The sequence below is a fragment of the Hoplias malabaricus genome, chromosome 9, assembly GCF_029633855.1.
Source record: "Hoplias malabaricus isolate fHopMal1 chromosome 9, fHopMal1.hap1, whole genome shotgun sequence".
NCBI lineage: Eukaryota > Metazoa > Chordata > Actinopteri > Characiformes > Erythrinidae > Hoplias > Hoplias malabaricus.
The window spans coordinates 4,305,547-4,321,337 of record NC_089808.1 but is presented as its reverse complement, the minus strand read 5'-3'; the positions used below and the strand labels follow the sequence as shown (position 1 = coordinate 4,321,337).

The window sequence follows — 15,791 nt, the reverse complement described above, 5'->3', positions numbered from 1 at the left end:
GTGCAATCAGTGAGTTATTACGAGACAGCCATAAAAACAATTGGCCATTGCAACACTATTTATTATTTTTAATATTGAACAATAATATTTTGTCCATAGTCATGTAAAATGTAGGTAATATTGTTCTGTACCAGTGGGAATAAGTGGTAAAACAAAGAGCCATTTAGGAGCCGAAAGAGCCGGCTCTTCATGAAGAGCCGAGCCAAAAGAGCCGAAATTCCCATCACTAGTAGTCTCTCTCTCTCTCTCTCTCTCTCTCTCTCTCTCTCTCTCTCTCGCTCTCTCTCTCTCTCTCTCTATGTTACGGCTGCAGTGTCCTGAAGTTCTCGGTTAGAGTCCTGCTCAGTGAAAAGTTTCCATTAAAGAAAATGTCATTTATAAACCGCGATGACGGGGCTGTACGTAATCAATGTGCGACAGTGCTCCGTGTGTGGGCGTGGTTTTGGTGATATGCTGTTTTCAGCCTCTAGAACATTTTAATGTGTTGTAAGTGTGCTGTACTTTCACTGTCTCTTTTATTCGCTTTCTTTCATACCTCACAGTTAAGAGTTTGTGTCGTGTTTATTAACTAACCCCCCAGAGCTGAGAGTTTAATATTTAAACATTCTAACTCATTTGAGCTACGAGTTTACTTTGATTTAATAAAATAAAATCTTTACTGTGTTTCTACTGTGTTGTGTTGTGTGTACTATGTCTTTATTTAGAGCTGTCTCTTGACTGTCTGAAATGGATGACCCTGAAGTTCTTATGATGCAAGAACTACTAAAGATTGATGTGGAACTGAGCTCCACTGCAGCAAACAGAGAAGAAGCACTGTGCTCTGTAAGCTCTGTCTGAATCTGTATAATGAGCCCATATCCTGTATTCATGTATCTAGGTTTAGGTGCCAAAACAATCTTAATTCCTTTGTACATGGCATTTTTACATTATATTTTGTTGCCATGTTTGTTATTTCTTAGATTTAGATACAGTATTTGACTACAGGGGTTGTACGTTTTATATAATGTACATCAAAAGATGTAAATTGTTATGAATGTATTAAAATTACAATATAAATTACACCTTATCATCCAGTAAGGGTAGACAGAGGTAAAGTGCTGCAGGCTAAAAAGCTCTGAGCTGTGCCCAGATTCATATGGCATCAATGTAGGTCCAAAGGTTTTGAGAACCAAAAGCTGAATCCTTAACTGATTAATTAAATATAGAAAAGGAGAGGACTGCAAATAGTTTGCAAAGTGTCACTTCTGTGCTCTGGCCATTTTGAGAGAAGTGTAACTGAGAAGCACAGTGAAAATACAAAATATATGAGTAAATACAGAAATATACTCTTGTAAACTGTTTTTTATAATTCTTAATATTAATAACAGTCCTCTGCTTTTCTAAACTTGATTTCTCAGTTATGGATTCTGAATTGACTTGTAAACACTTGTAAAATGTGAATCAGTGGCCTCCAAGATGGTCACATACACTTACGGACCCACTGGTGTCATGAGTGAAGGCTCTGTTTGCTAAACATATTTGAACTTGGTTTTCAGACACCTACATAGGCATACAATTTAAACCACTCTATTTATCTTTAAAGACACAAGACATGTATTTCAGTGTATTTTATTTATGTCTGGTCAGTATTTGTTAATTTATGTGTCTTGTAATGTGGCCTTGCAGAAAAACGTCATGCGAAAGCAAAGAAACTGGGAACGAAGGATAGAGGCTAAGAAAACTAAAAGAAAAGAGGAAAAAGAGCGGAGGAAGCAGAACCAGCAGGATAAAGGTGACTAATGAAATTACTTTAAATGAGCCTGGCAAAAGACACTGAATTGCAACATCTTTACTTTGTTTTGTCGGTTAACTGATATTTTTAAAATAATAAACATCATGTTGAACAGTAGATCCAGCCTTTTATGATGTTACTATGTTATTGAATAAACTATTTTAAAAAATTGATGTATATTGTAAAGCTGAAAAAATAATGTTAAATTGAAATATTATATTCCTTCTGATTGACTGCTGCCCTGTCCATGGTGGGTTCCTTTCTTGTGCCCAATGATTCCAAGTCCCAAGCCCAACATTACCCTGAACTGGATGAGGCAGTTACAGAAAATCAATGAATGAAATATTAACCTTTCGTCTTTTAAATAATAAAGGATAATCTGAGGCTCCCTCCATTGATAGTAATATGGACATTTGTCTTCTTATCTGACATACTGTTAGAGCACATCTTTCTCTCAGCATCTTTTTAGAGGTCCATCATGAAAACCACAGAAACTATATCAAAAACTGAAATACTACATTAAGAGGAATGAGCCTGTTTATACACTACCAAACAATCATTCATTAATTTTCTGTATCCGCTGATCCAGTTCAGGGTCACGACGGGTCTAGCGCCTACCCAGAATCACTGGACGCAAAGCAGGAATGCGCCCTGGAGGGGTGCCAGTCCTTCAAAGGGCGACACACACTCACACATTTACTCACACCTGTGGACACTTTTGAGTCGCCAATCCATCCACCAATGTGGATAAAACCAGAGCACCCAGAGGAAACCCACGTGGACACAGGGAGAACACACAAAACTCCTCACAGACAGTCACCCGGAGGAAACCCATGCAGTCCAAGAGAGAACACACCACACTCCTCACAGACAGTCACCCAGAGGAAACCCACGCAGACACAGGGAGAACACACCACACTCCTCACAGACAGTCACTCAGAGGAAACCCACGCAGACACAGAGAGAACACACCACACTCCTCAGAGACAGTCACCCAGAGGAAACCCAGGCAGACACACGGAGAACACACCACACTCCTCACAGACAGTCACCCGGAGGAAACCCACGCAGACACAGAGAGAACACACCACACTCCTCACAGACAGTCACCCGGAGGAAACCCACGCAGACACACGGAGAACACACTACACTCCTCACAGACAGTCACCCGGAGGAAAACCACGCAGACACAGAGAGAACACACCACACTCCTCACAGACAGTCACCCGGAGTGAGGTTTGAACCCACAACCACAGGACTCTGGAGCTGTTTGTCAACGACACTAAAGAAAAAGTATTTGAGTATAATTTTGAAACACCAGTAAGTGTTTAAAGCCTGTAAAATGGGTTTTAACCAGTTATAGCTTGAGAACTACTGGGTCAGCTTCACATACGTTACATTTCCTTTTCTCTGATAACTGTTGAATTGAATTATATTTCTACTGTAGATGTTGTTGGGCCTCAGTTCAGTAAGCGTGTGATCAAGGCCATAACTAAAGAGCGCCTAGAGGAGGCTAGAACAACTGGACCAAGACTGTGTGTGGATCTGGGGATGACTGACTGCATGTCACACAAAGTGAGAATCTATTTAAACCCGAAACAGTGCTTAAAAATGTTTGCAAAGAAAACTAAGCTAATTACACAAATTTATCATTTCTGTTATCACATGTAAACGTGTCCATTATTTAATCATTGTTGCATTTGTGCTTGTAGGAGATCAGTCGTCTTGCAGGTCAAATAAGACGACTCTATGGATGCAATAAGAAAGCGCAGAAGCCTTTTCACCTCTTATTGACCGACATGAAAAAGGATAGCCTCATTTACACGGAATGCATCCGAATGAACGCTGGGTTCCTGAACTATATGGTCAGTGCTAAGTGAATTAGAACTCATAACCACTTAGAGGTTCCTTAAATGTTAGCGTGGCATAAAAAACTAAACTGTTTGAGCGATCAAATAATTGTGCTTTTAAACTTTTTTGTGAACAGATTGATGTCACTGAAGAGAGCTGGATAGACCTCTTTCCTTCTGAAGACGTTGTTTTCTTAACACCTGATGCAAGTGAAGGTTTGTGCTTTGCCTTATTGTTTTAAATAATGAAGAGAAGAACGAGATCAAAAGACAAAAGTAATCACCTGAGACACCAGTGAAAGCCATTTGTTATTTGGAAATTTCAGCTTTAGAAGAAGTAGATGGAGACAAGGTCTATATTCTTGGAGGGCTTGTAGATGAGAGCATTCAAAAGGTTTGTCTTAATTTTGAGAATTCATTTACAACACTATTCCAAAGTTAATGACTGGGTTGTAATTACTGAGTGTTGAATCTCCTACAGAAAATAAGCTACACAAGGGCTAAGGAGCTTGGTGTGCACATGATGCGGCTGCCCATTGATGAATACATGGTGAAAAAAACAAACTCCAAGAATTTTCACTCAAAAATTTTAGCAATAAACCAAGGTATGATCCTCTCCTTTCTCCTCCTTTATGAAATCAGCTAAAACTTTTTTTTTACCAGTCATGTGGGACCTATTCTTGAATATGAAAATACAGTGGAGCCTCTACTAACGAACTTTCCAAGATACGAACCGGGCATTTGAATATTTTTTCCCTCCACCAACGAACCACGACTCTAGAAACGAACCTGAGCCTCCTCCGAGCCGGCGGCTGGAAATGGCCACTGACCCAAATAGGCGAGTCTTCCAGCGCCCAGACTTGAGTGAGCTTTTAAGATTAGCACATTGTAGCTTTAGCAATTTAGCATTAGTGTAAATAGCAGACATCGAAATTTGTGCTAAGTTAAGCCGTATCTACGCTCCCCACATTCACCGCCTACTCTCCGTTATTCCACCCACCCCCCACCTCCCGTCATACAGCCAGTGCTTGTGTTACTCCTCCAGCCAGTCATCACGTCTTCAAGGTAGCGATGTATAACCACTTACAACTTTATTATTTCTCTTTTATTACTGTTTCCACTGTATTTCTCTTTTATTTTTAGTAACGCTACATGTATTTTTTTACTAATTTGAGAGTGTTGTAAACATATATCAGTGCAAAAAGGGTGACTTTCGGGGTGGGGGCTGGAACGCATTAATTGCTTTTCCATTATTTTAAATGGGGAAAATCGAGAAACGAACTTTTCCACTTACGAACCGGGTCACGGAACGGATCAAGTTCGTAGGTAGAGGTTCCACTGTACAAACTCTGTTTCCAAACTCATTTTTGTAAAATTTAGTGAGAACAAAATCTGTGAAATTTTTTTTTTTCCCTTGTATTCTCTTTTTTTTAATTACAATTCCAATGTTTTGTCATATCACTTAAAATATCATTGTGTTTAGTATTTATGAACGAATATAAAATTTGATGTCTGCAGCACACTTAAATTGTTGGTTCAAGGCAAAATAAGAATCGAGTTATTCAAGAGTGAAATTCAGTTATACACCTAAAACATTTTGCCTGCATTTATGTATCTCATATTTATTTCACCTTTTACATCATGAGATATTCATCCAATCAGCTGACAGATACAAGCATAAACAGTTAAGCTGAGAATGTGGGGAGTTTAATTTAACACTGAGTGGAGTTATTTTACTTGTTTTTTGTTTTTTTTTCTCTTTTTATACAATACATTTTTTGCCGTCAGTTGTTACACATAATCGTTGTGTACATCATAAAAAAGGAAATGTTTGTTTGTTTGTGCAGTGTTTGAAATTCTGCTGACATATCGTGACACTAGAAGTTGGACCACATCACTCAGTGCCGGAATTCCAGCGGGGAAAGGTTATATAGTTCCTTCTGAAGCCGTTACAGATGTATCACAGTGACCAGGGCTGAAGACAGAAAGATTCTAGAATATTCTCTTTTTAATCTAACTCCTGTTTCTTTTTCAGTTCTATTACAAATAAATAAAATCGAAGTGAATTTATCTCCATTATACATTTTTTGACCTCAACGTTGTTTAAAAACTTTGTGAGATTGTGTATTTTCTAATAGTTACTACATAAGAGAAATTATTAATTTCATATTTCATTTTTTGTTATAGTTCTGTTTTATAGAAAAACGTTCATCCTCCACAAAAAGTTAAATTATCATTTTTATTTCAGTGTAATTTTTCTTCTAAGCAAACACAGGGAAAAATTTGAAGATGGTTATCTGTTTTTGAATTACAGGAGGTCCTCGGGTTACGTCAGTCCCGAGTTACGGTGTTTCGTGGTTATGACACATCTCCCATTTACTGTATAAAGCCTTGTTTCGACTTAAGTGGTTTTGCGTCGTAAACATCGTAACGTGAACTTCGTGTTTGGTGTGTGCGGCGCGGCGGAAGAATACATGTTTACGTGGCTCGGGACCCAGGAGGATAGGTGTTAGGATAGGATAAGTGCTTACAGTATGTTATTTACGTACAGTATGTACCTATGTTCCGAATTACACCAAAAATCAGTTTACAACGCGACGTAGGAACGGATCAACGTCGTAAGTCGAGGACCCCCTGTATTAAGATCTGCTTTATCTCTTACATAAAATCTAATATTAAAATATACAGCTTTTTTTCAAGAATTGTTTTATTTAAATGAAGTAATCAATTCACGTAAATCAGCAAATGGTGTCTGGAGAACTCACATTCACAACTGTAAGTTGCAGCCACAACTTGATTTGTTTGTTCATTTTCAATTCCTTCTGTATTCATAATTCACATGGACCTGGCTATAGTTTGATTTCATTTTTTTATTTTACTGCAATGTTTTGTTTGTTGTAAACGTTTATGAAGCTGGAGGCTGAAATTGGTTTGCAGCCTACACTGTGGTAGACAGAGGGACAAACCAGTTTTGTTAAATCCAAGCAAATGTGTATCTCCCGCGTCTGTCTTTTTGTTATAAATGTTTGGAAGTTATATAGGAATACTTCTGAATTACATGAAATATTTTTAACAAGCTTGTAAATATTTGGCTGTTTTGCAGCTCCTGTCTATGACTATATCCAACGTAAAAGTGTGTATGCAATCAGAAATTTATGATCACCTCCTTGTTTCTACATTCATTATCCATTGTTTTAGCTTCCCTGATCAAACGGGCACTTTGACGACTGTCTGTAATGGTATTGGGTCAACTGGTTGCACAGTGGTGACACAAGCAGCACTACAGTATGTAAACACAGTCGGGACCTGTTTGGGGCTTTAGGGTTAAAACTCATGGTTGTACATATTGGGGTTTAAGTGTTGTGTAGAAGTTTGGGGCTAGTGCATGTTGTTGGGGGTCTGCATGAGGTGTGTGTGATGGCAAGTGGCATCCCCTGGAACAGGCTGTAGACCAAGCACAAACTCCTTTCATGTCCTAAGCCCTCTTTTACAGCACAATAGAGAGCACCCATGAGAAATAATGGCAGCCTCTCCTATCTCTCTCTCTTTTTACACTCACTGCAAGTGGTGTCAGAAGTGGGATTAATCTCCCTATCCATCTTTAGGAGACTTGCTGGACAGCTACAGCAGAACAGTGACCCCTGTGTTGTAGGGGGAAAATATGATTGATTCCTGCAAGAAGGGAGCATCAAGTAAAACATGTTCTTGCCTAACAGGACCAGCTAAGGGCTCAACAGCAGCCTTCTTTACCACCCAGCAAGGGCACTGTAGGATGAGGAACATGTGGGTGAGGAAGCAGCAGCAGATGTTTGTGATGGCAGGAAGTACAACACTGGACATTACAACACTGGTGGAGCTGCGGTAGCTAACAGTTGCCTCGGCAGGCATGGAGGGAAAGCAATGTCAGCTGTGGCTGAGATGACACTGGAGGAAGTAGATGCATCAGGTGGTTGGAATAGTGTGCAGTCACAATTGTGCTCTCGCAACAGCAAGGAGAGGCTGCAGCTAAGATAATGCCTAGGCTGGCAAGAAGAGACCACAGCAGGAGAAGTGATTCTTGGCTACAATAACGTTGAGGGCTGAGCTTCCAGCACAGAAGCTGCAGAGATGACACACACACCGGATTCAAGAGAAGCGCCAGGTGCTGGAGCAACAGTTGGAAGCCAAGGCAGCATCCAATCTCATTTAGAAAGGCAACAGCAGTAGGAGAAGCGATGCTTGGTGGTGAGAACAGAAGAGGAGTTGGATTGGTGACATTTCTTTGTAGCTCATGGATTTTATCTCCAGAGACCCATGCAGATTTCATGAATGTCGAAGTCTTTTAAAACCAAAGATTGTTCTGTTTGGTGAACTGAGACAGTACAGTTCTTTGCTCTTTATTCTCCTGCACCCTGGAAGAAAGTACCGCAGCATTCAGGCCCCCACTGGTACATTGTGCAACAGTTTCTATCCCCAAGCCATCACACTCCACAATTCCCTGAGTCTGAGCTGAGGGGGACTTTCCACACACACACACACTCACACATTCAAAATACACAACCTTCCTCCTTTTATTCCCGTCAATATATACAACCTCACACTCAGTGATTTCACAATGTCTGCTGATAGGTTAAAAACACAGCCTTTTCATGAACTAAAAACTTACGATAAACCTGCTTTGGTTGTCATTGTACCACATGCACATTGTGTATTTTCCTCCCAATTGAACCCATCAGTGAATACACACAGACACACCTGGAGCAGTGGGCAGCCAACCTCAGCGTCTATAGGGCAGTCAGGGGCTAGGTGCCTTGTTCAAGGGCAATTTAACCATGAATGTTGAGGGAGGAGACAGCACTGTTCCTTCACTCCCCCTCTGCGAACCAATTTCCTCTGTTGTATGAATTGAACCAGAGACCTTCTGTTCTTAATTTTGCTTCTCTAACCATTAGAAAAAACATAATGGAGGCCGAACCCAGGCTGTCTGGGTGAAAGGAAGTACGAGCAGTGGACCTTGTGGAATGGTCTTTTGCTCCTATTCCTGTCCTTTAAGTCCATTTGAACTTATTGTTGATTGGTTGCTAGTTTTTACTGTAGGTTTATTGTATATTACTGCATTTATGTGCAATATGTGGTCCTTGAATTCATTGTAGGTATTTTACATCCAGTGAATGCATACATCCCCCCCCCCATACACACACACAGGGACATTTAAAACAGAAATACAGCTCCTGCATAGGAGTTTCCTCCTACGATCCAAAAACACATTGTCAGGTGGAATGGTGACTCAAAAAAGTGTCTGTATATGTGAGTGTGTGTCGCCCTGTGAAGGACTGGCGCCCCCTCCAGGATGTGTTCCTGCCTTGCGCTCAGTGATTCTGGGTAGGCTCCGGACCCACCGCAACCCTGAACTGGATAAACGGTTTCAGATAATGAAGGAATCATTCATTATCTGTAACCCTTATCCAGGTCAGGGTCGTGGTGGGTCCATTGCCTACCTGGAATCATTGGGCGCAATGCGGGAATACACCCTGGAGGGGGCGCCAGTCCTTCACAGGGCACCACATTCACTCATGCACTCACACCTACGAACACTTTTGAGTCGCCAATCCACCTACCAACGTGTGGTTTTTTCTTGGACCGTGGGAGGAAACCGGAGCACCCGGAGGAAACCCACGCAGACACAGAGAGAACACACCACACCCTTCACAGACAGTCACCCGGAGGAAACCCACGCAGACACAGGGAGAACACACCACACTCCTCACAGACAGTCACCCGGAGGAAACCCACGCAGACACAGAGAGAACACACCACACTCCTCACAGACAGTCACCCGGAGGAAACTCACACAGACACAGGGAGAACACACCACACTCCTCACAGACAGTCACCTGGAGCGGGAATCGAACCCACAACCTTGAGGTCCCAGGAGCTGTGTGACTGTGACACCTACCTGCTGCGCCACCATGAAGGAATCAATCAATGTATATAATGTTCGTTTATTTTACACAGTTCTATAATAAAAGTGTACAGATATCCCTCTCTCCTTCTGGAGAAGAAAATGTAATGTACCTTTAGGGAACACAACCTGGAATTTAACACCACTGTTGTGCCTTTAGTGATCAATAATGCACCTGTACTGTACATATTGTTTCTGAGAGTGTACCTTGCTCAAAGGCACTTCAGCCAAGGATTGAGGGAAGAATAGAGTCCTGTTCCTTCACTCCTCTCAATTTTCTCACCAGTCGTGGGAATCTAACTTACTTCTAAACCTGATTCTCTAACCATTAGGCCATGGCAGCCCCCAGTGTTGAAGTGTTTCTGAACAGCGATTCAACTGGTTCATAGTGTAAAGAATATCGCAGTGATGCTGCACTCTTCAAGAAGTGAGTGGAACTTTGAAGTTTGAGTTGTTCTTTCGCTGAACATTCTCTGCTCTTTAGGGCACAGAGGAAGAAGAGTGCATGATCAGAGTGGTTAGTTTTGTTGTTATGGGCTCAAAGTCCAGATTGATGTGTTGTTTAAAAGAGATTCTATGACCTGTTAACAAAAGTATTTGACTTGCTGACACTTGTGTGATGTTTTTCTTTGTAGCTCATGGATTTAATCTTCAGAGACCCATGCAGATTTCATGGATGTTAAGGTCTTTTTAAACCAAAGATTGTTCTGTTTGGTGAACTGAGACAGTACAGTTCTTTGCTCTTTATTCTCCTGCGCCCTGGAAGAAAGTACCGCAGCATTCAGGCCCCCACTGGTACATTGTGCAACAGTTTCTATCCCCAAGCCATCACACTCCATAATTCCCTGAGTCAGAGCTGAGGGGGACTTTCCACACACACACACACACACACACTCACAGATTCAAAAGACACAACCTTCCTCCCTTTATTCCCGTCAATATATACAACCTCACACTCAGTGATTTCACAATGTCTGCTGATAGGTTAAAAACACAGCCTTTTCATGAACTAAAAACTTACGATAAACCTGCTTTGGTTGTCATTGTACCACGTGCACATTGTGTATTTTTCTGCCCATTGAACCCATCAGTGAATACACACAGACACACCTGGAGTAGTGGGCAGCCAACCTCAGCACCTATAGGGCAGTCAGGGGCTAGGTGCCTTGCTCAAGGGCAATTTAACCATGAATGTTGAGGGAGGAGACAGCACTGTTCCTTCACTCCCCCTCTGCGAACCAATTTCCTCTGTTGTATGAATTGAACCAGAGACCTTCTGTTCTTAATTTTGCTTCTCTAACCATTAGAAAAAACATAATGGAGGCTGAACCCAGGCTGTCTGGGTGAAAAGAACAGTAGCGGTATTAACATGGAAAGGCATCGGCATCTTACGTTCGCGTGACACTGGCACATGCCAGTAACATCGGCACCTTACGTACGGGTGACAGTGGCATCTATTTTTTTTTTTTGGGTGACAGGGGCATGTGCCAATGGCATCTATTTTTTTTTTTTTGGTGACAGTGGCATGTGCCAATGGCATCTATTTTTTTTTTTTTTTGTGACAGTGGCATGTGCCAATGGCATCGATTTTTTTTTTGTGACAGTGGCATGTGTCAATGGCATCTATTTTTTTTTTTTTTTGTGACAGTGGCATGTGTCAATGGCATCTAATTTTTTTTTTGTGACAGTGGCATGTGTCAATGGCATCTAATTTTTTTTTTGTGACAGTGGCATGTGTCAATGGCATCTATTTTTTTTTTTTGTGACAGTGGCATGTGCCAATGGCATCGATTTTTTTTTTTGCTGACAGTGGCATGTGCCAATGGCATCTATTTTTTTTTTTTTTTGTGACAGTGGCATGTGTCAATGGCATCTAATTTTTTTTTTTGTGACAGTGGCATGTGTCAATGGCATCTATTTTTTTTTTTTTGTGACAGTGGCATGTGCCAATGGCATCGATTTTTTTTTTGCTGACAGGGGCATGTGCCAATGGCATCTATTTTTTTTTTTTTTTTGGTGACAGTGGCATGTGTCAATGGCATCTATTTTTTTTTTTTTGTGACAGTGGCATGTGCCAATGGCATCGATTTTTTTTTTGCTGACAGTGGCATGTGCCAATGGCATCTATTTTTTTTTTTTTTGTGACAGTGGCATGTGTCAATGGCATCTATTTTTTTTGCTGACAGTGGCATGTGCCAATGGCATCTATATATTTTTTTTTTTTGTGACAGTGGCATGTGTCAATGGCATCTATTTTTTTTTTTTTGTGACAGTGGCATGTGTCAATGGCATCTAATTTTTTTTTGTGACAGTGGCATGTGCCAATGGCATCTATTTTTTTTTTTTGTGACAGTGGCATGTGCCAATGGCATCGATTTTTTTTTTGCTGACAGTGGCATGTGCCAATGGCATCTATTTTTTTTTGTGACAGTGGCATGTGTCAATGGCATCTAATTTTTTTTTGTGACAGTGGCATGTGTCAATGGCATCTATTTTTTTTTTTTGTGACAGTGGCATGTGTCAATGGCATCTATTTTTTTTTGTGACAGTGGCATGTGTCAATGGCATCTATTTTTTTTGTGACAGTGGCATGTGTCAATGGCATCTAATTTTTTTTGTGACAGTGGCATGTGTCAATGGCATCTATTTTTTTTTTTTTGTGACAGTGGCATGTGTCAATGGCATCTATTTTTTTTTGTGACAGTGGCATGTGTCAATGGCATCTATTTTTTTTGTGACAGTGGCATGTGCCAATGGCATCGATTTTTTTTTTGCTGACAGTGGCATGTGTCAATGGCATCGATTTTTTTTTTTTTTTGACAGTGGCATATGCCTCTGTTTTGCGCAAATGCGGATGACATTGACATCCGTTTTATGACACTGACATATACTCCACTTCATTGTTGAACATCTGCCAGTAGACTAAGTTTAGCTAGCATTTGGATGTTTAAACTAGCTATATATTTAACTGGCGCACGTATGCTACTAGCATGTAAACGGACCAAACATGTGACATGCTACAAACATAGCATCCCTTATTCGCACACAGTCCACTGTCACTGTGTTCATGGACAATTGAACTAAAAGTTCTTCACAGTTAGGGGTATACGACGCTCCTCAAAACCACCACTTTTAAGACGTCGACATACCACAATGCTGCCGTGCGATAACATGAGAGGCAGTAATATATAAATATATATAAATGTGTGTGTGTGTGTGTGTATGTATATGTATGTGTGTGTGTGTATAGAGTGAAAATCTAATATGACAGTGTATTAAATGAAACATTACTTTTTAAAATTTTCGAATTTAAATTGAGGTAGTAACCCTGCTAGGCCTAATCAGAAAATTGAACACTGGCATCATCTAGGGGCCAAAGGTCTTTCTCAAGAAGAACGAGAAAACAATATGGGGACATTGCACGGTAGGTGTGTTGTACTATTACGTATTAAATGAGTACAAATAGTGGTGTAGCTACCATTATTATTTATATTATTTTACACAGGTAATGTTAAATGCCGTGTAGTATCATGTTCACTGGTTATCAGTAATATATGGGAAATACATTTTATACTGCTAATATACAATAGAATGCTGTATAAGAATGCAATTAAAAGTGGCAGAGGGCTATACTATAAGGTTTAGTGTGCATGCGTTCTGGTGCTGCTAGTCTCTGACAAGTTAACAATTAATACCTTAACGCTACCCTGTATTTATTTAGCTTTTTAGGACACACATTTAAAACACTTGATGGTCTGTTTCATGACATCCAGGCTCACAGTACTTGTCTATTCTGTAGAAAGTGTGATGAGTGCACCCAGGACCACATCTCTAAAAAACATCTCAAGTATTCTGTTTTTTTTAAAAATGCTAGCAATAGTAAGCAGTCTGTTTCTAATCTGAATTTCTATGTTAATAATGGTATATTTATTTTGATAAATGCTGAGGAAATACTAATGGCCAAAATGTTCCTTTGTGATCAGTATGATTGTCTTATTATTGAGATTAAAAACTTAAAAAATGATGTGCTGTTTATGATCTGTTGTTTTTGTAGACTTTTGATAACTTGTACAGCTAAACTAAATGTTCAGTAGTAATTACATAATGTTGAATTCTTTTTTCTGTCAGATCTTTTCACAGTGCCATGTTTTTGTGGACAAGTTAAAGACTTAAAAAGAAGTCATTAAATAAACACATGGGCTTTATTGTAAAGGAGAAATTTAGGGGAAATCTGGATTATATTTCAGTAGAATTGGATGTCAGCACATATTATGAGCCTTCATCAGAAAGTCATACATTGTCTTGGTTGAAACGTCAGCTTTCAAGAATCTGACATGCAGTGTTGTACAAGGCCATTAGAGCTTCACGTGCCATAAAGACATTTTAATTAATCTAGTAGTCCAGTAGTAATGTTGCTTGGCAGCATTGTGGTATGTGGACATCTTGAAAGTGGTGAGTTTGAGGAGTGTCGTATACCCCTTACTGGGAAGAACTTGTAGTTCACTTGTCCATGAACACAGTGACATGACTATGTTTGTAGCATGTCACTTGTTTGGTCCGTTTACATGCTAGTAGCATACGTGTGCTACCCAGTAAACAATTAGCCGTTGATTCGACGTTGAAATAACGTAATGACTGCCATCAACGTTCTCTTAAGGTTGAAAGTGAACGTTGAAAAGACGTCCAAACACAGACATTGAAAAAACAAGTATTAGACGTATTTTGGACGTCCATTGACGTTATTAATTGGTCCCGAAATAAATTACTTGTATAAAATGCGTTTTGGACGTCCACTGACGTTATCGATTGGTCACCACTTAACTAACTTATTAAGATGGATTTTGGACGTCCATTGACGTTTAAAATATGTGTTTGACGGACAGACTACTTTTAGACTTATTTTGAACGTCCAGGGACGTTCCTTGTTTACTGAGTAGTTAAATATATAGCTGGTTTAAACATCCAATTGCTAGCTAAACTTACTGGCAGATGTTCAACAATGAAGTGGAGTATATGCCAGTGTCATAAAACGGATGTCAATGTCATCGGCATTTGCGCAAAACAGAGGCATATGCCACTGTCAAAAAAAAAAAAATCGATGCCACTGTCACCCGTACGTAAGGTGCCGATGCCTTTCCATGTTAATACTGCCTCTCTCTGAGTATTCACAAAATGTCCTAAAACCGCATTCCTTTTCCTACAATATTCTGTGTCCACTAGATGGCGCGCGCCACACACTACTGACCTCTGCTAAAGCCAAGTCTATTAGGTCTACAGATAGAAGTAAAATAGAAAGCCTTTATTGTCATTATACACAGCATACACAGTACACATAGTACAACGCAATTGGAAGCTGCTCCTTAAAAAGTGCCCACAGTGCAATATTTAAATAGAAAAGTTTGAACTAACTATAAAAACGATAGAAACATATACAAGTACCCTATAGACACGTAGGACAGACAAACCAGAGGACACACTGTAAATGTCAATTAGTGCAGATTCCCATTTAGCAGCGTGATGGCTTTGGGAAAGAAGCTGTCCCTGAGTCTGTTTGTTTTGGCCGGTATGGACCTGTAGCACCTACCAGAATACTCAGATGTATACAGATGTATCTGTCTGCCACATACTCAGGGACAGTGAGTGACCAACACACACATATATACACATACACACACAAATACACATACACACACATATATACACATACACACACAAATACACATACACACACATATATACACATACACACACAAATACACATACACACACATATATACACATACACACACAAATACACATACACACACATATATACACATACACACACAAATACACATACACACACAAATACACATACACACACATATATACACATACACACACAAATACACATACACACACATATATACACATACACACATATATACACATACACACACATATACACATACACACACACATATATACACATACACACACATATATACACATACACACACATATATACACATACACACACAAATACACATACACACACATATATACACATACACACACAAATACACATACACACACATATATACACATACACACACAAATACACATACACACACATATATACACATACACACACAAATACACATACACACACAAATACACATACACACACATATATACACATACACACACAAATACACATACACACACATATATACACATACACACACAT

General features: G+C 39.8%; 1 protein-coding gene across 1 annotated transcript; it reads left to right on the top strand.

The window, feature by feature from the left end:
- The first annotated feature begins 337 nt into the window (after window positions 1-337).
- On the top strand, window positions 338-6,732 carry trmt10b (tRNA methyltransferase 10B). The gene is made up of 9 exons (XM_066681918.1): window positions 338-486; window positions 705-822; window positions 1,666-1,771; window positions 3,219-3,346; window positions 3,484-3,636; window positions 3,759-3,837; window positions 3,948-4,015; window positions 4,103-4,226; window positions 5,469-6,732. Exons 2-9 carry the CDS (start codon window positions 727-729, stop codon window positions 5,588-5,590), a joined length of 876 nt encoding a protein of 291 aa, XP_066538015.1. The 5' UTR covers window positions 338-486; window positions 705-726; the 3' UTR covers window positions 5,591-6,732.
- The last annotated feature ends 9,059 nt before the right edge of the window (window positions 6,733-15,791 follow it).